This window comes from Lactuca virosa, chromosome 5 (assembly GCF_052849685.1).
Source record: "Lactuca virosa cultivar CGN04683 chromosome 5, Lactuca_virosa_CGN04683_v6, whole genome shotgun sequence".
NCBI classification, from domain to species: Eukaryota; Viridiplantae; Streptophyta; class Magnoliopsida; order Asterales; family Asteraceae; genus Lactuca; species Lactuca virosa.
In genome coordinates this window covers 430,137,003-430,159,832 of record NC_136430.1, presented here as the reverse complement: position 1 = coordinate 430,159,832, position 22,830 = coordinate 430,137,003, and the positions used below count along the sequence as shown (strand labels likewise).

The following is a 22,830-nucleotide window of genomic DNA, read 5'->3' as shown; positions in this document are numbered from 1 at the left end:
TAACTAAGAATAGCATTTTACCTTCACTTATAACATTATACTTTCATAATCATTTGTGGGTTCTGTAACTCATCAAAATCCCAGGAGGTTTAACATTGATTTCTAATGATCTTGAATATCAAGAGTTTATAGACATTGCGAATAGGTGTGGAGTACAACTCCTCCGTACATGGACCATTTTGGTACTTATCTGTAGGTATTATTAATACTATGGACGACGGTGAGTGGAAACCGCCGTCCAAATCATAGCCGTTCAAACTCCCGTGACTTTAGATCTCAGCCACTTAAACTCCATTATTTACAGTTACTCTGGGCGGTTCTTCTCACGTTGGATCCGACAGCTTCCCTTCCCCCAGTACATCTTCAACCTCCACAACCAGTGATTAACCGCATAAGTCACGACTCAATTGTGTGTGGAGGTTTATTTAATAAGAAGTATAAGAGTGACCCTCCGGATACCGTTCATCAGGGCCGTCCCAAGACGATTTGAGGCCCGGGGCAAAACCAAAAAATGTGGCCCCTCAATATTTAGTAATAAAAAACGATAATACGAGTACCAGAGGACTTGTTCTTAAATTATATATATATATATATATATATATATATATATATATATATATATATATATATATATATATATATCATGGTTGTAAAAATCGTTCGGCGGTAGCTCGGCGGTCGACTGACGATAAGCGATTAATCAGACTCGGCGGGGATTAATCGGGGACCCTAAATTATTAATAAAATTATTTAAAAAATCAATATTTCTTAAAAAATTAAGTATTTGGAAATTTTAAAATTTAAAATTTTGGTGTAATATTAGAAAATTATTTTTTTTTTGAATTTTTTAAGTATTTCCCGCCTATGACCGCCAAGCCCGAGTTTGACCGATTTTGACCAATTTCCGCCAAGCACCCTAATCGTAATCGGTTCGAGGCCGCCAAACGATTAATCGCCGATTAATCGGCCGCCAAGGCCGATTTCTGCAACACTGATATATATATATATATATATATATATATATATATATATATATATATATATATATATATATATATATATATTGAAAAAAATGGATTGTATTTGAAGGACATGAGTTAAAAAAAACCAATGACAAAACAAAATAAAAAATCCAAAAAATCGAACAATCGAACCATTTTCAAAAACGGCCAGATGTTTGGAAAAAAACAAAAATGTATGTTTGGAAAAAAAAATCTTATGTTGGTGAAAACTAAAATAAATGAAGAATGACCCGTCTAACTGGTTGGTTAATATGATTTTCGCTAAAAAACCTATAAATAATAGTTATAAAGACAACGCTAAATAGAAAATCTCATATATAAACATGAAATTTATGCATGATAATTGGTCATAAAAAAAAGTAAAGTTTTAAATGAAATAAGTGTTTTGGTGGTTTGTCAAAAATCAAAAGAGAAAGTACTTCTATAATTTGGATGATTTATGTATAATGAAAAGAAAGTAAGAATAATTCATTAAAAAACAATGAAAATAAAAAATCTCATATATAAACATGAAAATTATGCATGATAATTGGCTATAAAAACATTAAAGTTTTAAATGAAATAAGTGTTTGGGTGGTTTGTCAAAAATCCAAAAGATTAAAAAAATAATATTTATATAATTATGATGATTTATGTATAATGAAAAAGAATATAAAGACCATTTTTGTAATTTGGATTCCAATTCACCAAGTTAGCACATCGACATCTAATTAAAATTCAAATAGTATGATTACAATAAGAAAAAAATAATACAAACTGCGCTTAAAAGAATGTACCATAACCAATTAAACTACTGCAATTTTAATAACTATATTAACAAAAGGTATATATATATATATATATATATATATATATATATATATATATATATATATATATATATATATATATATAACATAATTAATTTTAGGGCCCCAAACTGTATTGAGGCCCGGGGCCGTCACCCTATTGGGCCGGGCCTGCCGTTCATACTTTTTTTTTTCTTTCCCTTCGACTTCTCATACTCCTGATTTGATTTCATTTATTGTTGTAGGTTTCTATTGCCGTTGCCTTCTTCCCCGAATCCTTATTGTGGGTTTTGCTTACTCTAAAAGAGTTTGATTTCATTGTATTCCACGCATAACTTATACTCAGGCAACCACTACCAGATGAGAAAGATGATCAAGTTGAAGATTAAAGAATATGCTTTCCGACTAACATCAGCCCTTACTCGTTTCCGATGAACAAGAAACTGCCTATGATCCCACCGAAAAAGTACATGTCTGGTTAGTCTTCAACTCTCTCCACTTTTTCTTTCGCCCGACATTGCTTTCTTCTTTAGAATTGTTCATACATTTGCCTAGAATGAAATCACTTCTGATTTTGCGATTGGCATTTTTTTTGTGCCAAAAACATTGATGAAGCAGGTCTTAAATGGTGAAGAAGAGCCTGAATCATTTTCTAAGGTCAACTAAATCATGAACAACTTCCTCCTACCATCTAGCACAGTTGGGTGTTTCTTGAATTCCATAACTGAATCAGTTGGGTCTTTCTTCTTTAGGTGAAGGTGCTGAATGATTCAAGACCAGTTATCCACAAAATATCCGAGTCTCTTGTCGATACTTTTCTCCCTTCAGGTTATCCACATAGGCAAGTTCATAAGGCACAATTTCATATCGAGTTCTCTTTCTCTCAACAAACTGTTAATCAAAGTGTCATTTCTCATGAAACTAAAACCTAATGCAGTGTGAATGAAGGGTATCTTAGATACACACAATTTCGAGCATTACAACACTTCTCCAGTGCAGCATTATCTGTCTTATCAACTCAGGTCTTCTTCTGACACTTAGAAATTAGAATCATCACAAGTTCAAATTAGGGTTCATTGATTGATCTTACTCCTTTGCAGTCACTGTTATATGCTGCAGGATTAAGACCTACACCAGCACAAGCAACCGCAACCAGTTGGGTTAGAAACACCTTTTAACAAATGACAATATGCAGCAATTTAACGCATATGAACCATAATTGCTTCAGGAAAAAAAATTAATTGATTCTATTGGTGTTGAACAGATACACTTAAGGATGGAATGCAGCATGTGGGAAAGCTAATGTGCAGCAAGTTAGGTGCAAAAATTGATTCTGAACCCAAACGATGGCGAATTTTTGGTTTGAACTTTGAACCTTTTCAATTTGTATTAAAGTATCATTAAAATTCAGTTTAATATGGATTGATGGACCTTTTGATTTGTAGCTGATATGTTATATGACTTTGGCTCTGGTTTGGAAGTTCTTTCCCCATTATGTCCACCACTGTTTCTTGAAATGGCTGGACTTGGAAATTTTGCAAAGGTAAATACTAAATACTAAATCGGTGTTTAATCATTTTATTTTCCTTGTAAGAGTTTACATTTCTAACCTTTTTTTATAATTTAACAGGGAATGGCCATGGTTGCTGGCTGCAAGGGCAACAAGTTTCAAACATTCTTTATGTCTATTCATTTCAAGCTGACAAATATTGATTGCTTGCATGGAAAGTTTGGATTATTGATCTACATTTGTAACAAAAAGATAAGTAGTCATTTATTTGAAGGTTGTGATTGATTTGTTATGAACTGAATTTGTAGGGTGATGGTGGGAGACCTAGCTTTAGTCGTGGAGGTGGCGGTGCTCAATTAAACCTTTTAGTTAGTTCCATGCTCTTATTAAATTTGAGGTTTTCTGTTTTATGGTTTTTTCTTTGTGATATTATTGGAAGATACTCCATACTGTTTGGTGCAACTTTTCTTTGTGATATTATTGGAAGATACCCTTTTCCTTTTTCTCATTTTCGTAACAATTTTTTTTTAATCCAAATTAACTTTCATCTTCACATGTTGCATTTAATCGCCAAGTTAGTGTGACATTGGAAGGTAATATATTTTAACCAAGTGGACTCGTGATTGGTGGTTCTCGCAAGTAAGCAACATTTCACAAATTTTATAAAGGCAAGATCCGATTTAAATGAAACCCAAAAATTTACCTTTATCTATTATTTTAATAATGCACAAAGCTTGAAATTTGGAGAAGAAATACCCATCACTGGCATGATCATGAATTCACTTAAATAAAACTGGTGAATTCGTTGGTTTGTTTTGATTTGGATCTTGATTTTCTTAGTTATAGTTTTTTTGGTTTCTTTTTAAAGTTTATTATAAAGAGATTAGGATTTTTCTTGGGTCTTTTATAGAAATGAATATGGGAAAAAATAGTCATTTTGCTTTGAATTTAAGTTGCTTTTTCGTTACATCCTACTACAGGATGACAGAGGGAAGCACAATGTTTGAAGGTCATGCTGCAACATACTGATAGTGATAGCTTAGACTTGTAAATCACACAGAAAACTCAAACGTAAAGGATGGATTCCCACAATTCTAGAGGTGGGTACTCTACCAAGTTCATAACAAGTGTTTCATTAATTTCAACATGAAATGAAAAATAACAAAAGACCCTCCAGGACTATATATAAGACAAACAGAATAAACCACAGACCCTGCTCCCCCCCCCCCCCCCCCCCCCCCCAACTAGAAAGATAAAATCGTGGGGGAAGGAGCATAAAACAAAAAACAAAATGAAATACTAAATAGGCCTGGCCTGCAGAAGAGGACTAAGATGTGGTTTGTTTTGTTCCTTCCCCTTTTGTAGACAAATACGTCCTTGGGCCTATCCTATCACATACCCACCCTGCAAGAACAAACAATATTAAAGGTATGTATGTGATTTTGGAAGGGGCTCAATGGAAAAATATACCATTTAGAATGTTGTGTATATGTATGATCAAGGGATTCAATGGAATGTGTATGTGTATGATCAGGTAATGATCATTTAAAATTTTTGTGGTTAGCTTGCTAAATCAATTTCATCAATTTGTGTGGTTTTATAGGTATAAACATACAGGTTTCTGCTATGAAGAGCTAAAGAACACAAGGGCTCTATTTAGAATTCACTTCTAATTTATATAATTTCATGTGGTTTATTTTTTATTTATTTTTTTTTTAACTTTCCAAGGGCAAAATGGTCATTTTCAAAGGAAAAAAAAAAAAAAAACTTGATCTTGCCTTCCTAGTGCAACTTCATTTATGACACATGTTTTTTCTTTCTGTCCTATGCTTTTTGGATAATTAAAGTGTGTGTGAGCTATAATAAACAAATAAATTAAAGTACGGGTAATATCTTCTAATTATAGTATTGTAATTCTGTTAATTTGTTTATTTTAACATCAATTTTTTATTTATTCTAATTAGCATTGTACTTTGAAAATTTTACTTATTTCAAAGTACATTGCAACCATAAGAAAAGAATAAATACTTTTATTACTTGTATGAGTTTTTGAGATTTACTACCCTATCACCTATCACTATTGGATACATACTTATTTAAAAGAAACAAATGACATCAGGATTACATAATTTATAAATAAGGGAAAGTACATGATTGTTGTTTTTTTTTTTTGCATGAAAATAATTTGTCATAATGTTGTGGCTTTTAGCACACATATTTTGGAGATTACACATAATATTTCATCTTAAAAGGTGTATTAGATAAAACAAGAAGGTTATGATGAAGAAGAAGCTTTTAATGCAAATGACAATGATAAACCTGTATGCATCAAGTCAGTTGTAATACACACACAGTAAAAACCGTTTGCAGGTTTATGAGATTGTGAAGCTTTTTGGGCGATCAATTTGATTTCGATATATTTAGTTTTATGCATTGTTATGAGTAAGGATGATCACATTACTCGGTGGAACCGGACCAGACCGGAAAAAACCGTAACCTAGCCTAGCCTAGACCGCACTAAACCAGAATTGACTATGACCGCGCCGGTTCTTGAAAATGCTCCTACTATCCGGATTGGAACGGCAGACGGTTTTTTTAATTGTGAAGTATTTATTATGACCTTCAGTTAGTTTTGCACTTATGTGTACGATATAAACCCAATATTCGAATTTTTTTTTTTTAACTGTAAGTAAGTTGACGAAAGCATTGAAGTGTAATTAGAAAAAGGAAAAACAACTTCTGATACTTATATGTGATTTTGTTGAAATTATTTTGATTCTTCTTTGTCCTTTATTCAACTATTCCCCAAAAAGTTCATTGTTGTTTTCCCTGCATACATGGCAAAGTGGATTTAGATCCAGATTTTAGATCTCTTAATGGGGTATGTTGATCGCTTATTGGGTTTCAATGTTGAGTAGTTTTGGTGCTGCTTAAAATCTTTTGCCCTTGCTGTGTTTGGTATGACATTAGTTCTATGATAGAGTAAGTAAGGAAAATGACATTGAAGACAATTGTTCTGTCATGTCAAGCATGTCAATGGTGTTGACCTAACTCTAATTGAGTTCATGAGTCCACAGAAGAGCAACATGGACGGAGTAACGTATGATGGAATCAATCAGGAAAATGCAAATGAGGTTGCAACAAATTTGTCAAAGATATTTCTGCAGATTTCTTGATGATTTTATGCTTTAGATTAATCAGCAAAATATATTTGTTATCACAATCATTTATTGTCAATAATTAGATTGTAGATAATTTAGTAAGCTGATTTATAGGCTAGAAATCTGTAATTTAGACTGATAATTAGCTTGTATATTCAATATATATTGAGGATTCTTCTGAATGAGAAAACACAACTTTTTCTTAAAAACAAATCTCTAAATTGTCATGGTATCAGAGCCACAATTATGATCAGTGTCTAGTCTTTCTTTTCTCTTGATCCCAGTTTAATATCTTGCTCTTAGTTATTCTTGATAGAGTTCTTGTAGCTTCATGTCTACCATGTCCTCAAAAAAATGTGATGCTTTCTTGGTTCGCTTCAATGGGAAGAATTACTCAGCATGGTCATTTCATTTCCAAATTTTCGTCACAGGGAAGGACTTATGGGGCCATATTGATGGCAGCACTCCAGTTCCAACTCTTGACAAAGACAGAAACAAGACTGAATAAGTTCCAACTCTTGACAAAGACAAAAACAAGACTGAACAGGCCAAATGGGAGGTCAAGCATGCCCAAATCATGGCATGGATTATTAGTTCTGTTGAATCCAATATCGTGTTAAATCTTCGCCCTTTCAAGACTGCAACCCATATATGGGAACACTTGAAGAAACTCTATAGTCAGAACAACACCGCTCGAAGATTTCAATTGGAACATGAGTTAGCTTCCCTTCAACAGGATAGTCTTTCTATCTCTGACTTTTACTCTTGCTTCATGAATCTTTGGGCTGAATATACAAATATCGTTTATGCCACTTTACCTCCAGAAGGTCTTAGTTTTGTTCAAGTTGTCCATGAAACTACTAAAAGAGATCAATTCCTTATGAAGCTTCGATCCGATTTTGAATTCACTAGATCTAATCTTATGAATCGAGACCCGATTCCTTCTTTGGATGCATGCCTCAATGATTTATTCCGAGAAGGACGTCTTCTCACTCAAAATAACTTAGACAAACAAAGATCCATGACGGTTCTTATGGCTTATGCAACTCAAGGTAAGCCAAGAGGTAGGGATATGCGTACAGTTCAATGTTTTTGTTGCAAAGAATTTGAAAATCACGCTTCAAATTATCCAAAGAAATTCTGCAACTATTGCAAAAAGGATAGCCATATTATCAAGGAATGTCCTACCATGCTTCCTAAAAGATCAGAAACAACATATACTGCATCAGTTGGGTCTTCAGGTGTTGGTGGTGGCACGATAGGAAGCTGTGATCCCTTAGTCATAAATTACTAAAACAAAACAAAACAAAAACGTAAAAAAGAACTAGAAAGTAAATAAACGAAAAACTGAAACATGCCGGTTCTCACGTCGTGAGAGAGACCTGCTCAAGACGTGAACACTGTAAAAATCATAAAAATTAACTTAATGCAGAAGATTAACTTTTTTTTTGCATTTTTTACACCACAAAAATGATCGATTAACCTAAAGTAATTAAATTAACAACTGAAATAAGTCATTCCCCGTTAACGGCGCCAAAAACTAGACGTGCAAAGAATTACCTACCAGATTTAAATTTATAAACCTAACTAAACTTATCTACTAATGCACTTGTAGACAATGTACCTAGTCAGTTTATAGTATAGAAAAGTAAGTCGGATATCGAACTCAAGGAACGGTATTTAGCTAATAAAATTTCTACTAAAATGTAATCTAAAACAATAACTAAAATGTGGTTTTTATCTGATTTTGCAAGTTTAGATTAACTTAACTACTTAATTAACTCAAATCTAAGCAAACAACTAACTAAAGACAATTGTTATCAAGATAATGAAGACACTTTCGTTTAGCTTTGAATCCCCCTTTTTCCTATGAGTAGTTTCAATACATGGATTAATTCAGTTGGTTACCAATATAAATATTATTAAGAGTCATGACCCGATCTCCTATTGTTTTTACCAATTCATGAACAACTATGCAATGATCATACACATGTGACACATAATTGATTATTTAAGATTATTGGGCTATTTAAGATATATCTAAAATTAATTATCAATGATCAAGACAAATAACCAAACACAATTATGATTATATTATGTTCTCTAACACAGTTAAAGTTGTTACCTTTATTACATAATATAGGATTTGGCTAATCCTAGCTCTAGCAAATTAATGATCATAAACAACTAGGTAAACAAATTCATGCAATTAAAATGATCATTCAACTACACTTAATTTGAATCTAAACAACAAAGATTAAAACTTTTAACATGCTAGGTAATGTTAAATCAAACACAAGCTAAACCAACTTCATAAAATCCATGAAAAAGTAGAAACTAACACATAGTATTAGGGTTCATCTACACTAAACAAAAGCCTAATCATTTAGCTCATCACTACAGAAAATAAACACATAAAAACATAAGAATTTAACCTAGACATGATCAATCTAATGCAAACTGAATGTGTTGTGTGAATTCTTGCTAAAATCTTCAAGACTCTTAATCTCCAATCTTCTTCTCCTTCTAAGGGTTAATTTTTGTAGCTTTCTGTCCCAAAAGTCAACTAAAATCTCCATAATACCTCTCCAATCGTTCCCAAGTCGATGTAACAATCAATACATATATTTTCCATAAAACGCTCCTCACGACGTGAACTGAGTACAAATCCGTATTTGCCAAGGAACTTACTTCTCCGCATATAGGAATCTTCTGGGACACTTGTCACAACGTGAAGACATAATTGTCATGTCGTGAGCTTCTCTTACACATATAGAATCGAGATCTTTCTTAATGCCACACCGTGCACTTCAAAACACCACGTCGTGAGAGTCATTTTTGCATTATTTTTCTCCTTTAAGCTCCTAGTTCTAGCTCCAGTCCTCCAAGTATCCAACTTTTGTTGTTTTCAGTCATTTTCTTCAAGAACGTCATTTTTGGCTGCAAAATATAAATTTACTTAATAAGTACCAAATATCTTTACATTTTACCAAATTATAGCTTAAAATATATTAAAATATTGCCTAAATATATGTATAAATATAGCAATATCAATAGACCTGTCGTAGTTTAAAGCTATAATGGAAACAAATGAAAGTTTGATGCTATAAAAAATCAATATTTTTTTTACATCGGTCAACCCAACTGTCGCACGGGTATAATACTAGTTAATCTATATTCATCTCCTATTTGAACTTTTATTTCTTTTACATGTTTTTAATCATGAGTTTAAATGTATGAATGATAATTAGTTGTTTAATTTCTTAATTAAATAATAGATCTTCAAATTAACTAGCAACAAACGGTTTTAATGTATGTATTCATTTCATTTTAAACCATTTAAATGCATCATTCAACATGATAGTGAAAGCCTTATGCTCTTTTGGTTTTGTTGATTCTTTAATTTAAATGCTAATCAACTTTAATGAATTAGATACTTATTTGGTTCATTATAGTGATTACGAAGGTGTGTTAAGAACTTCTCTAACCATCATTTCAATTAAAAAGAATATAGATAACTTAAGCTCTTAAGTTGCTATGACCAAGTTAGATTAAGTCACAAGTATTGTACAATGACTTCTAATGATAACTTACTAAAAGAATTTCAAATGTCAACCATCTCATCTCACTTGATTTGCATGAACTCTATCTTTTTCACTTGCAATTTACGTGTTTTTAGTGAAATTTAATTTTACAACAAACAACTAAAACCCTCCTTTTTTTAATTGTCGTTATACTATTACTTTGGCGAATAAATTATACAGATTAACAAATTGAATCAATCTTCGTGGATTCAATATCTTCACCATTATACACTATAGAATGTGTTAAAATATAAGGTTACATGCAATAAGGACCAACCAAACAAAAAAATAAAATCATAAAGACCAAACACTTAGGCTAAGGAGAATGGTAACACTCCTAGCACCTTGCCATGTAGGATTTTGTATTGCCACATAGGTTTTTATATTGCCAAGTAAGCTTAGCATGTATGTATAGGTTAAAAAAAGTAGGGAGTGGTAGTGAGAGGAGTTTAATTGGTTTTGTTTTGAAAAAAAAATAATAAAAGAAAATAACCCCAACCAATCACATCCCATTTTTTTTCTCTTTTCTCTTCTCGCTGCTACAGTAGCGTTTCTTATTTAGCGAGTATCTTGGCGACTTATAAGGGATGGTTTAAAAATTGATAGCATGTGTTTTGGCGACGGGGGTGGCGAGGCCACTCCTTCAAGCCTTAACATTTTAGGAGTACAACTTTTGCGAACAAATTTTATAGATTAACAAATTGAGTCAATCTTTATGGATTCAATATCTTCACTATTATACACTATAAAATATGTTATAATATAAGGTTACGGACAATAAAAATCAACCAAACAAAAAAATAAAATCCTAAAAACCAAACGGTTTAGGTGGTTGTCCTTAGAGTGATAAATTTGGTAAACATGGACCATGTAGTTGTATCAAATGTAAAATTCTAAAAAAGTGGATAAGCATGAAGGTAATTGTTTGCTGACTTGATAGTATTTGGCTGCTTATGAAATTTTGATATTTAAATCAAGTTTGGTAGAAACAATTTGGCTGTATATGGAACGATTGATTTCTAAATTAAGTTTTGGACTTTGGTACAAACGACAATGGAACTGGTTCTTTTAGTTTATTCTAGAAGGCCCCACCAACACCACCCATAACTTCCTTCCCCGCTTTCCCATTCCCAGTCATCACCACTCACCACCAAGTCACCAACACGAAGCTTTGGTGATCGGCTTTGATATTGTCTTCGTTTTTCTTTTCCAGTACTGTAACAATGGCAGACATGATCAATGTCGTTTACAAGAACGCAAACGAGCCGATTGAAGCTAGAGTAAAAGATCTTCTCTCCCGTATGACTCTCAAAGAGAAGCTTGGTCAAATGACTCAGATCGAACGCAGCGTTGCCACTCCCGCCGCCATCAGAGATCTCTGTATAGGTGTGTTTAAATCTGTATATGTATATGTATGCTTATTGATCTTCCACTTTCCCTTTTTACTTAAGGAATTTGAGTTTGTGTGGATTTGTTGGCAGGAAGTGTGCTGAGTGGTGGAGGAAGCAAGCCGTTTGACAATGCGACGTCGGCGGATTGGGCGGACATGGTGGACGGACTCCAAAAGGGCGCGATAGACTCGAGGCTTGGCATTCCAATCTTTTATGGCAGTGATGCTGTTCATGGCAATAACAACGTTTATGGCACAACTATTTTCCCTCATAATGTCGGCCTTGGAGCCACCAGGTTGGTGTTAAATATTGACTTTTACCTCGAACAACCCAGTATACATCCATGATCATCTTCATTAGATTCAATTAATTGCAGAGATCCAGATTTGGTCGAGAGGATAGGTGCTGCTACTGCTCTCGAAACTAGGGCTAGTGGCGTTCAATATGCATTTGCTCCTTGTATTGCTGTAAGTTCTCTATAATATGATCATCAATAATACGTTCACAGTTCACTGCACAATCTAATTTGATGGATAGCTTGAGTTTTCAGCCATTTGAATGCCAATTTCTCTAATCCTAGCAATCTCGCAAACTAACTTAGCCTCTTAATCTTTCTGCTGATTAGTTGAATTGATGTTGATGGTATTGGTAGGTATGCAAAGATCCTAGATGGGGAAGATGCTATGAAAGCTATGGAGAAGACACCCAATTAGTTAGAAAGATGACTTCATTGGTAACAGGCTTGCAGGGTAAGCCTCCCCAAGACCACCCATATGGATACCCTTATGTAGCTGGAAGGTAAACTAGAAACAATTACCATTCTTACTTATTATTACTTAACTTTCAGCATAAACTGATCATTTGATTCCAGGAACAATGTTATGGCATCTGCAAAGCATTATGTTGGAGATGGAGGTACTGACAAAGGGAAAAACGAAGGCAACACCATCATCGATTATGAAAATCTGGAGAAAATCCACATGTTACCTTATCAAGATTGTATTTCAAAAGGCGTTTGCACTGTTATGGCTTCCTACTCGAGTTGGAATGGAACCAAATTGCATTCTCATCGTTATCTCCTAACCGATATTCTAAAAGAGAAGCTAGGGTTTAAGGCAAGTAAAAAATAACGTCTTTACTTTTTGTGCCATTATTCTCGATTTATGTATGTTACTTTATATCCTTTAAAGTAATGAAAGAAATTACGTACAGGGTATTGTGATTTCAGATTGGGAAGCACTTGATCGGTTTCACAGTCCTCATGGATCAAACTACAGAAGTGCTGTTTTATCTGCAGTTAATGCAGGAATTGATATGGTAGAGTAAATTAATCATATCTACAAGATTCAGAAATTTTTGCACTTTTTGTCTCCAGTTTTACATATTTGGAATTTGTAGGTGATGGTTCCATTCAGATATGAATTATTTTTGGAGGACTTAGCATATTTGGTAGAATCAGGGGAGGTATCCATGTCAAGAATTGATGATGCTGTTGAACGAATATTAAGAGTTAAATTTGCTGCTAAACTTTTTGAATATCCAATGTCTGACAGATCCTTGCTTGATATTGTTGGCTGCAAGGTAAACTTTCATATTGATTAATATGATTATATTCTCAATTTCTTTTTTTCTTTTTTGTTTTTGTTAAACGTGATAAAAATCATCAGCTTCTGTAATCTGTTCAGCAACATAGAGAATTAGCACGTGAAGCAGTTCGCAAGTCACTTGTACTTTTGAAAAATGGGAAAGATCCAAGAAAACCATTTCTACCATTAAATAAAAATGCAAAAAAGATTCTTGTTGCTGGAAAACACGCGGATGATCTTGGCTACCAATGTGGAGGTTGGACTGCTACATGGGAAGGAACCAGTGGAAGAATCACTATCGGTAAGTGGAAAGGAATGGAATGGCTCATTCCATTCCATACCATCTAATTATAAAGTAATTCCCGCAATTTTCAGGATCTACAATTCTGGATGCGGTTAAAGAAGCAATCGGAAACAACAACACCGAAGTTGTATACGAAGAGAATCCAACAACTGAAAGCTTATCTGGACAAGATTTCTCGTATGCAATCGTGGCGGTTGGTGAAGCGCCATATGTGGAATCCGGTGGTGATAATTCCGACCTCACGATTCCGTTTAATGGGGAGGAATTACTGAAGCTGGTGGCGTCGGAATCGGGGATTCCGACTCTTGGAATTCTGATTTCTGGTAGGCCGTTGCTTTTAGAGGTATCGGTTCTTGAAGCTTTGGATGGATTAGTTGCTGGTTGGTTGCCTGGGAGTGAAGGGAATGGAATCACGGATGTTATTTTTGGAGATTATGAATTCCATGGAAAGCTTCCTGTTTCGTGGTTTAAATCAGTTGATCAATTGCCAATGGATCCTCAACAAAACTCGTATGATCCTTTATTCCCAATTGGGTATGGTCTAAAATGTAAAAATTAAACATAAATGTGTTGTTGTTTGTTATAAGGTTATTTCTTCTTCTTGTTTGTGATTTAACGCTATGTTCATGTTATAAGGCTATGTGTACACTATCGGATATGTGTCATTAATTAAATAATAATTGCTTGCGTAACGTTCGTATTTGTAATTTTTATATCATAAGATCAGTTTTACAATAACACTCGTTAACTCATCTACTTAAAAACAACTCAAAAAAAGAACATAAGAAATGAGCAATCCATTGGGGACCAAATTCAATATTGTTCAACGACTACGAACCTAAGTTTTGATAAGGAACATCTCTTTCATCCGCATCGGCATGGCATCCTTTCATGGTTTATTTATTTTAGATAAAAAAATTGAATAGGAGTGATATTATATATGAAAAAAAAAAAAAACTTGAACAACTAGCAAAGACGTTAACAAATATCAAAATGTTACAATATAAGAGAACAAGCAAGAACCCATGAACACGGGACATTTCAATCTAAACTTGAACAAAGCCTCTAAACTTAATCCACTTAAACATATTAAATTGAATCTTATCTGACAACTTCAGTGGGAGTCTTTTCTTGATTTTTTAAACACAGAGTCTTTCATTGTCTTCCAAATATACCTATTGAATTAAGGCATTGGTAATCAGTAGTTTGATTTTTTACTTTTTGACAATCTTGACCACCAACCGAGAAGATCCGTTAAATGAACTCAAGTGCAACAAGTCCAATCCGAAACATGATGAAGCCCATCATCCCATTCTAGATTTTTTTAAGGAATGAAAAGAAAGTAAATATGTTATTGACTTTTTTTAAGAATGGAAGTAAAAGAAGAGGAAGGAAAGATTATGTTTTTTTTTCTTCCCTTTAAATCTATGCCCAAATGTGGGTCGATTCCATTTAGAAGGTGTTTGGGATTTTATTTTGAATTTAAAATGATTTTTAGGCAAAATGATTTAAAAGTTATTATTATTATTTTTTTAAAAAGAAAAAAACAATTCTGACCACTTTTGGTTGCACCTCGCAAAACACGCGCAACACTTGGTCTTTCGCAGTTATCTTTCTTTTAAAAGACTTCTAACTTAAAAAACGGTTGTGCATGTGCTACGTGGCGCAACAATGGACTCTCATCTTCAAACAACTTCTCACATTACTTTAGATTATATTATTCAACATAGATTTGTTTTAGTTTTTATCAACAACGTGTTTATTATTTTAATAATATTATGAATTATATTATAAATAATTCAAGTATACTTTACATAATTTCAAAATCATTTGATAAATTTCATAAAAATACTTTTTGTGTTACATTGTCTAAAACCAAATATAAATAAATTATAAAGTTAATCACTAAAATTACCAAATCTTTTAAAACTAATCGAAGAAATAACTGTCGTTTTGAAAATTTTAACAAAAAAAAACATGTTGTTCGCTAAATTAACAATTTTATTTATTGTTATTTAGTAATTATTATGTTTAATTATTTTATATAAGCGTCTTTAAAGATCATATAATTATAATGATCTTTATATTTTGATTTAGAATTTTTTTTTAATTATTGTATGGTTAATTTCAGTTTATTTCAGCAGCCTGAAGACATTAAAAAACAAACAGACTTCTTATTGTAGTTTGTAGATGTTTGGTCCACCTCTTCTTATATAGAGGGTTGCAAATGTGGTCAACATATGACATATATTTTAGCTTCAAAAAAACAAATACCACCTTATTGACTTGGTGGTAAGAAAATGATTTTTTTTTAAAAAAAATTTAAGCTTTGAATTAATTTTTGTGGCGAAGAAAAATCAATAAGTTGTTTTTTTTTTAAATGTTTGTCTTAGCTTATACATGTTTTAAGGGTTATTTGTCTTTAACAACCCAAAAAGTCATAGGTTTTGAAAAGTTAGAAATCATAACTTATTGAAATCTTTTTTTTAAGGGTTGATGAGAAGTTATTTTTAAAAGTCATTTCCATATTGTCAAACACTTTTTTGACTTATTAACTTTTCAAAAAACCAATAAGTCAATAAGTTGTTTTTAAATGAAATCTCAAACACCATCTTAATCTTGAGAATAGAGTGTACAAGACACAAAAATATGATCGAGGTTTTCTTCTAGCAAGCCACAGAAAGGAATATTTAGTAGAATTCCCGACCACATAGAGTGTACAAGACACAAAAATATGATCGAGGTTTTCTTCTAGCAAGCCACAGACAGGAATATTTAGTAGAATTCCCGACCACACCCCTATGGATCAAATTGGGCAGTAGAAGTAAGTCACGAAATGAACAATTAATATGTTAGTAGAGTCCATTTAAAGAAGATTGGCATTGTAGTGTTACAAAATTTAAATGCAAAAGTTGATGTTGTATATTTAAAAGACTTGTAATATTGCATTTGTATAGATGATAGAGGTGCACAGAAAAACCGGTTCATGATCCGAACCAGTAAACCGATTCACTATGAACGAAACCGATTCAAGAACCGAACCGCCAGTTTGCACCCGTTCAAGATTTTAGACATTGAAACCGGTTTGGGACCGATAGTCGAACCGATTGAACCAGTTTAGAACCGATGTAACCCGTTTAGATAGGTTCGAGTTTTTTTATGATGGAACCGGTTTATGGCTGAATCGGTTTTTCTATTCTTAAATCAGAACCGAACCGGTTCGGTTTGAAAAAAAAACGGTTTGTATACCTCATTAGATGATCTTATACACTCCTTTTGAGATGGACGTGGTTCTCTGTTTAGGGATGTCAAAAAGTCTCGTGGGACCCCGATCCCGTGGGGGCCCCGTCCCGTATGGAGGCATTTGTTGAAAAAAATCAGGGATGGGGGCGGGGGCAAGGTTAACCCCCGTTTTAGTTTCGGGGGCGGGGGTTGGCAGTCCCGTCCCGAAACCCCCATGGGGGCCCCGTTAATAAGTTATATATATTGACATATATTAATTATATAAATATAATAAACGATAAAATGATTTTTACGTACAAAAATTCAACAAAAAAACATATTTTTAAGTTGTTTGTAATATGTAAAATTATGCTACAAATAACTATCTGTTATTCAAAAAATAGTTTCTTTTAATCGAAACAAAAACTTTTTTTATCCCAAATAAGGTAACCCAAAATCAATCGGGGGCGGGGGAACGGGGGCAGGGGCGGGGGTAAGAAGGGGAATTCGGGGGCGGGGGCGGGGGGTGGAAACGATGGAGATTTCAGGGGCGGGGGAATGAGAAAATTTTGGGGGCGGGGGCGGGGATGCAATCTCCGTCCCGTTTGGCCCCGTTGACATCCATATCTCTGTTCGACCTCCTGTAATTGGCTTGACTTGGGCTTTTGTGAAGTCTAACTTGGGCCCTTGTAGGTTTAGCCAAGTAAAACTGAATGCGGCCTAAATGTTGTTTGCTTACGTTGAGGACCTTGAGGTGGACCCAAAAAAAAACAATATGTTTATAGGCATTGGTTCATGAAATATCAGATAATAAAATCGTTACCAATGGATTACCAATGGAATAGTGGAATACCAATGAATTAACAACAAATTTACATTTAAATGGAAAATTTTTGGGAAATTTTGAGGTGTAGCATGTTTTAATCGGAACTTTATACTAGGTATGTCCATGAGTCACCTTACCCGGTATACCCGGTATGGTCCTTTGTTACTTATAAAATGTTAAAAGCGATTATTAATGATAGACATTTGATGATTTGAATACATTTTTTTATTAATTTTTTGATGGGTTACTTTTTAGCTAATATTTTTTTCGTTTCCATTTTACCCTTTTTCTCTATTATCAATAAATACAACTTAAATTAATCTTTTTTTTTGACATAACCGAATTAGAATTCATCCGATAATAAATAATTAACTTAATTGACCTAAATACAATACCAAAAAAAGTTATTTACATAATTACATTTAACAAAAAGTGCGCTTTTGCATGAAAAATAATCGCACACCACACAAGGAATCATATGTACATCTTAATGGCCCACATCAGACACCATTAGAGAATCTTTTTATAAAAAAAACTTTAAAAAAATCCTAAGTATATTCCAATCCCAGACCTCTCCATAATTCCACCAAGAATACCTGCAAAGAATCTAAATTTTAACCATCAACACTTCAATAGTGAAGGAAAATTTATATAACAAATAGACTTGCCCAAAGTGCAATACTTGTGTTAGTCCACTCCCTTTTTTATTTTTTCACATTTTTTTTTTATTTTTGAAAATTATGATATTTTCATTTATAATTTGTTATATTTGTCAATAATAATCATCATAGACTTTGACTACCATTGATTTTGCTTTACGTGTTTCTTCTAAGTTGTAGTATCAAAACATAATTCAATATTGTCGTTTTGTGAAAATTATTGTAATGTCATAGTATCCTTGAAACGAAATTAGTGTTGGTCAGATAATAAAACATTAAGTAAAATTGATAACTTGTTCTATAACTTTAAGATGTTACAAAAATGAAAACTTTAACATCTTCAAATGAAAATTATTATAATTTCTATCATTCTATGTTACGACGTGTGGTATATGGCATGCAAATAGTAGTCTTGGTGGGTATCTTAGTGTGTGGGGCAATCAAGCATTAGAATAAAGTTGGTTAATATACCCTTTTTCTCCCCTTGCAAGTTGTAGAGGGAATGCTACTTCTTTGACAATAGAAAAAAGGTTTACCATTTACTATAAAGGCAAAGGTAGTGGATCATAAGAATCAATGGTTACATGATATATTTGTAATTAACTAGCTGGGGTACCCCGCTCCGCTGGGTTCGGTTTTGATCAGAGTTTTATTTTTTTCTTTTTCAGTATGTATTAGGAAGTAATGTTTGTGTTTTGATGGATATTAAGGGACATAAGGGAATGATTAAGGGGACTTGAATTATATTCAATAAAAATTGTTACAAATTTGACTAAGAATTTATCCAAAAAGGTAAAAAACATAATAAAGTACATTGCTATTTTAAAAATCATAATAACCTTGAAAATGGATTTAATTAGAGCTTCATCGGCTTCTTCAACCTTGTCCTCACCCTCTTCTTGTACAGGATCTGCAACACTTCAAGCATTGCATCTACACTGACAACCGTGTGTCGCAACTGCAAAACAAATACAAATTTTCAATTTTCAGAATCCAAAATAAGTTTTTTAAAATGATTAAACAATAATTTATTAAACAAAAAAATAAACCTTCATCGACTTCATTTCATGAAGTCTGGAAAGAATAACCATCTCTCTTTTTGAATCAAGTGTAGTGACCTGTATGAGAAAAAAATAAGCATTTTGAAAAAGAATGTTTAATTTGTCAAATGAGAAACTAAGTGTACTGTGTGCAGACTGAATTTTATCCTGTGAAATTCTTGTTCGGGAAAGTGTAAGAAAGGACACAAAACCGAATTTGGTACCATGTATTAACCCTCTTTATCTGACATTCATAACCCAAATTAGTAAATAAAAATGCCAGGAACTCTGTTAAACCAAACCGAACGGTATACTTTCGACAACCGCATTCGCGGTTTGCAGTTTGGTTTTGACTAAAAGCCACACCAAACCACACCCGTAACAACAATAGAGCATCAGAGGAGCATAAAAATAGTTTGTATCCGAAAGCTACACAAATTTTTAACCCTAAATTTATTCGTAAAACAAAAAAAAATCACAAAATCTAATCTGAACAAAAGTCAGACAAATGTCAAGCGATTGTGTAAGTTGATGGATTTTATTATTTTAATACTACAATTAACATTGAAACATCTTTCACTCTTGGTCCTTATTTTAAGGTTTCATATGGATTTGGGTCCCTCAAACCTTGAAATAACGACCAAAACTGAAAAGGGCTTCCATTTTGGAGTAAACATGCTAAAACTAAGAAATTGAAAGGACCATTTTTTTAATTTACTCCATTTTCTAGTAGTAGAACTTTTTGATGATACGTTATTCACAACAATCACATTATCAGCATCAGATTAAGCATTATATCAGAAAAAGCAAGAAACATACGATCAATGCAACTTTTTTCACTCATGTCTGACGTATACTCCTTCTACCTAAAACAATTAATCTATTTAAAACGATATCTTTGAAACACCATATATTGAATTAATGTGCGAATGAAATTCTTGAAAGAAACCTTGTAACCTCCAAGTTTGCTCTTTCTTTATCGACTAATGTAACCACCTGGTCCACCCTATACTTGTTTGCATTCGATGAGTTTAACTAATGATTCAACCAATTTGACAAACATGATGCAAATTGAAATCGTTCTTACCCTCATTGATCTGAGTTTCTTAGGGAGTTGTGATCGAGACTCTTTCAATCGATACTCATGTATAAGACAATCAGTTTTAACCCCCTTTGGAGGTCTACCTTTGTAGAACACTAAAGCTTTCTTCACACCAACGTATTTTGATCCACTATAAATCGCTTTATCTGTCCCTATAGCTTTCAAATATCTTGAAACAGCTGCTCGATTTGGGCGAACTCCTATATCACATATAGCTTTAAAATTGATCAGATGTTGTGAAACTTTCATGAAGTTGTCAATTTCATCAAACATATTCAGAGGAAAAGACCAAATTATCCATTTTTGTACTTTTCAATACCTGACCAAAAGTCACAACTGATAATCTTTGCCAAATTTGAAGATAAGGTGCTACTACTGTCTGTTTGAACTAACTCCTGGATATAACTATAAAATGTCGAATGAGAGAAGCAAGTCCACCTGAAAAAACATCACAACTCAATAAGTATGAAAAATTCCTAAATAAAATTCGGTTAAAACTTAAATAAAGAAAAAATTTTAAAAAAAAAAAAAAAAAAAAATCACAAACAAATAAGAAAGTCAGAAATCTGTACATACTTGGATTTTCTTTACAAATCAAGTTTTCTAGCATTATGAGAACAGTTTTAGAATCGTTTTCTTCTAATTTTTTGACTTTTCTTCCATTTTTTCTTGAGTTTCTTCTAGTTTGTTGACAATTAGAAAGCAATGCTGCTTACCTGCAAGTTGGGAATCGCCCCTCTGGATTAAAAAACTTCATCAAAGGGCTTAATTTGTTGTCCTCTCCACTCTTTCATCACTAACAGTTGACCATGTAAACCTTGTGTTTATAGCATTCAAATTCTGATCTTGTTAGATGTTAGAATTTATACCATCTATCACTTCTCCATATTACTAAAAAGCTTCTTTTAATCCCATTTAATCAGTTATATAAGCAAGACCTGCATAGGATATTATCCGAATTTCTTATTTCCATTTCTCAAATACTTTTGTAACATCATATAAAATTGGATCATATTCAAATTTGTTAATCATATTGACAAGGAAGACATACATCGAATGAACTGGAATTGCAATCTCTTCTTGGCCAAAAAATAGTTTCTGAAATCTCTCAGCACCAGGGTTAATGATTCCAGCAACTGAAGGTGTTTCTCTCCCTAATTGATTTAAAAGGTAGTGAGAAGTTGAAACCTTACAAACATAAAAATAAAGCATCAATAAGTTCTCTGGTGAATTGGGTATGAGGGTATAAAGGTAATTTCACATACCACAAAGGAAGTCGCATGCGCTGAATTGGCAACTGCTTGTAGTTATAGAAGAAACCTTGTGTTGTACGGGAGAAAAGTTGCCCTGTCGCCATCAGTGCTTGCAAAAACACCTGTAAATACAAAATAAGAAAAAAAAGTTATCAATTTGACGTAAAAGAGAACTCTTTTTGAAAATTAAAAGAAAGCAAATAAAAACATGTTCATGTTGTGCATAGTTTGGTAGAAAAATCCAGAATCGCCACTACAGATACCCCCAAATTCCTGCTCTATTGTGGGGGTACTGTGTGCCCTTTTCTTCAATGTTCATAAAATGACAGATAAGTAATTAACCCATCTTTGGGTCTCAACTAAAAACTAAGGTGTAGATACACAAACCTAGGGCCGATTCCACCATTTCTGGTATCGAATAGTTGAAAACAGTCGTCGATTTCGCTATTAAGGTCTGTGAGATCGTATTCAACCATGCCCTGATATTATTGAACTATCGGATCAAAATCAGAGTGTAATCGACATGGGTCTCGTACCTGAAGTGAAAAGATGATTCATAAATTTCCTCTCCTGATTTCAAAAATAAGAAATTTTAGGAACCCTAAAAGCTAAAGAAGAGTACCTTGGAGATCAGACACGGTGATGAAGTGCGAAAGAAACAAAAAATAGGGTTCATGGCTTTACCTGGACTGTCTAAGGTTTAAATCCGGCAAGAAGTAGACCTGAAGATTCGATGAAAAACAGTCAGCAAGCCATGATTCTCCACCAACATCTTCAACGACAGTGGAATCATCAATTCTCGCCATTCCGAGGATGACGTCGTCCACTTCGACTATACGACTCACCGAAAACCGGTCTTTCACCCAAGCCAGACGGAGAACTGGTGGACTCCTCCGACGACTTGATTCTTCGACCACCAAAACTGTACCTCGTCCGCGTCGGAGGACCGCCAAATACGTTATCGGAATCGACGTCGTTGTCGCTGTCGTGCTTCTTCACATGCGCCGTATGAGAAGAACTTGCTCCATTTTCGAACGATCGCCGTAGAGACGATTCAATCGGTAGACGATAATGTGGCGGTGGTGAGCTTCGTCTCCACCGGTGTGGTTGATGGCCAGAAACGTATGAAGCAGAAATATGAGAAGAATCCATAACATGTCGATCTGATGGAGGATCGTCAACACGTGCACACTGAATACAGTGGACAAAGATAAAGATGCGGTGGATTGCTAACACGTATACACAAAGAATATACCTAATGTCAAAATATGCCCCCGTTACAAAAAAGATACGTAAGGGACCATTTTTGCCAAACTGTTCACCAGTTCACTATTCATCTTTTAACACAACTTTAAATATATATATATATATATATATATATA

General features: G+C 33.5%; 4 protein-coding genes across 21 annotated transcripts; 3 read left to right on the top strand and 1 right to left on the bottom strand.

The window, feature by feature from the left end:
* Positions 1–2,028: 2,028 nt before the first annotated feature.
* Positions 2,029–5,243, top strand: LOC145113110 (uncharacterized). 13 transcript variants are annotated; one of them, XM_079049223.1, is made up of 11 exons: positions 2,030–2,287; positions 2,429–2,467; positions 2,563–2,651; positions 2,748–2,832; positions 2,930–2,970; positions 3,075–3,170; positions 3,256–3,353; positions 3,441–3,688; positions 3,900–3,959; positions 4,301–4,420; positions 4,924–5,243. In XM_079049223.1, exons 4-8 carry the CDS (start codon positions 2,753–2,755, stop codon positions 3,603–3,605), a joined length of 480 nt encoding a protein of 159 aa, XP_078905349.1. In that variant the 5' UTR covers positions 2,030–2,287; positions 2,429–2,467; positions 2,563–2,651; positions 2,748–2,752; the 3' UTR covers positions 3,606–3,688; positions 3,900–3,959; positions 4,301–4,420; positions 4,924–5,243. The 13 variants fall into 13 exon arrangements, with proteins under 13 accessions (XP_078905351.1, XP_078905349.1, XP_078905347.1 ...); XM_079049221.1 differs by having other exon boundaries at positions 3,900–3,988; XM_079049222.1 differs by having other exon boundaries at positions 3,896–3,959.
* Positions 5,244–7,058: 1,815 nt separating this feature from the next.
* LOC145114160 (uncharacterized) lies at positions 7,059–7,775 on the top strand. The gene has a single exon (XM_079050156.1). It carries the CDS (start codon positions 7,059–7,061, stop codon positions 7,773–7,775), a length of 717 nt encoding a protein of 238 aa, XP_078906282.1.
* Positions 7,776–11,124: 3,349 nt separating this feature from the next.
* Positions 11,125–14,038, top strand: LOC145113108 (uncharacterized). Of its 2 annotated transcripts, XM_079049207.1 has the most exons (9): positions 11,125–11,451; positions 11,547–11,751; positions 11,833–11,923; positions 12,109–12,254; positions 12,328–12,571; positions 12,669–12,773; positions 12,855–13,037; positions 13,142–13,343; positions 13,418–14,038. In XM_079049207.1, exons 1-9 carry the CDS (start codon positions 11,289–11,291, stop codon positions 13,903–13,905), a joined length of 1,827 nt encoding a protein of 608 aa, XP_078905333.1. In that variant the 5' UTR covers positions 11,125–11,288; the 3' UTR covers positions 13,906–14,038. The 2 variants fall into 2 exon arrangements, with proteins under 2 accessions (XP_078905333.1, XP_078905334.1); XM_079049208.1 differs by lacking the exon at positions 11,125–11,451 and having other exon boundaries at positions 11,551–11,751; positions 11,817–11,923.
* A 4,751-nt stretch (positions 14,039–18,789) lies between these two features.
* On the bottom strand, positions 18,790–22,573 carry LOC145113109 (NAC domain-containing protein 58-like). Of its 5 annotated transcripts, none has more exons than XM_079049210.1 (9): positions 22,071–22,573; positions 21,836–21,984; positions 21,461–21,570; positions 21,247–21,349; positions 20,912–21,133; positions 20,515–20,633; positions 20,181–20,410; positions 19,103–19,171; positions 18,790–19,011 (listed from the first exon to the last, which is right to left on the bottom strand). In XM_079049210.1, exons 5-9 carry the CDS (start codon positions 20,950–20,952, stop codon positions 18,910–18,912), a joined length of 561 nt encoding a protein of 186 aa, XP_078905336.1. In that variant the 5' UTR covers positions 20,953–21,133; positions 21,247–21,349; positions 21,461–21,570; positions 21,836–21,984; positions 22,071–22,573; the 3' UTR covers positions 18,790–18,909. The 5 variants fall into 5 exon arrangements, 4 of the variants coding, with proteins under 4 accessions (XP_078905336.1, XP_078905337.1, XP_078905335.1 ...); XM_079049211.1 differs by having other exon boundaries at positions 22,133–22,573; XM_079049209.1 differs by having other exon boundaries at positions 21,247–21,383; positions 21,836–22,573.
* Between the last annotated feature and the right edge of the window lie 257 nt (positions 22,574–22,830).

Excerpts from the sequence above, each read along its gene's own strand:
- LOC145114160 (XM_079050156.1), top strand. The coding sequence starts at position 7,059 with ATGGCATGGATTATTAGTTCTGTTGAATCCAATATCGTGTTAAATCTT.
- LOC145113109 (XM_079049209.1), bottom strand. The coding sequence starts at position 20,952 with ATGAAGTTTTTTAATCCAGAGGGGCGATTCCCAACTTGCAG. Across the intron at positions 20,411-20,514 it reads CAGTTGTGACTTTTGGTCAG|CTATATGTGATATAGGAGTT; the intron begins GTATTGAAAAGT and ends TCAATTTTAAAG. Across the intron at positions 19,172-20,180 it reads AGAAACTCAGATCAATGAGG|GTCACTACACTTGATTCAAA; the intron begins GTAAGAACGATT and ends TTTCTCATACAG.
- LOC145113108 (XM_079049207.1), top strand. The coding sequence starts at position 11,289 with ATGGCAGACATGATCAATGTCGTTTACAAGAACGCAAACGAGCCGATT. Across the intron at positions 11,452-11,546 it reads CATCAGAGATCTCTGTATAG|GAAGTGTGCTGAGTGGTGGA; the intron begins GTGTGTTTAAAT and ends ATTTGTTGGCAG. Across the intron at positions 12,572-12,668 it reads AAGAGAAGCTAGGGTTTAAG|GGTATTGTGATTTCAGATTG; the intron begins GCAAGTAAAAAA and ends AATTACGTACAG.
- LOC145113110 (XM_079049215.1), top strand. The coding sequence starts at position 2,753 with ATGAAGGGTATCTTAGATACACACAATTTCGAGCATTACAACACTTCT. Across the intron at positions 2,971-3,074 it reads AAGCAACCGCAACCAGTTGG|ATACACTTAAGGATGGAATG; the intron begins GTTAGAAACACC and ends GGTGTTGAACAG. Across the intron at positions 3,171-3,255 it reads CAAACGATGGCGAATTTTTG|CTGATATGTTATATGACTTT; the intron begins GTTTGAACTTTG and ends TTTGATTTGTAG.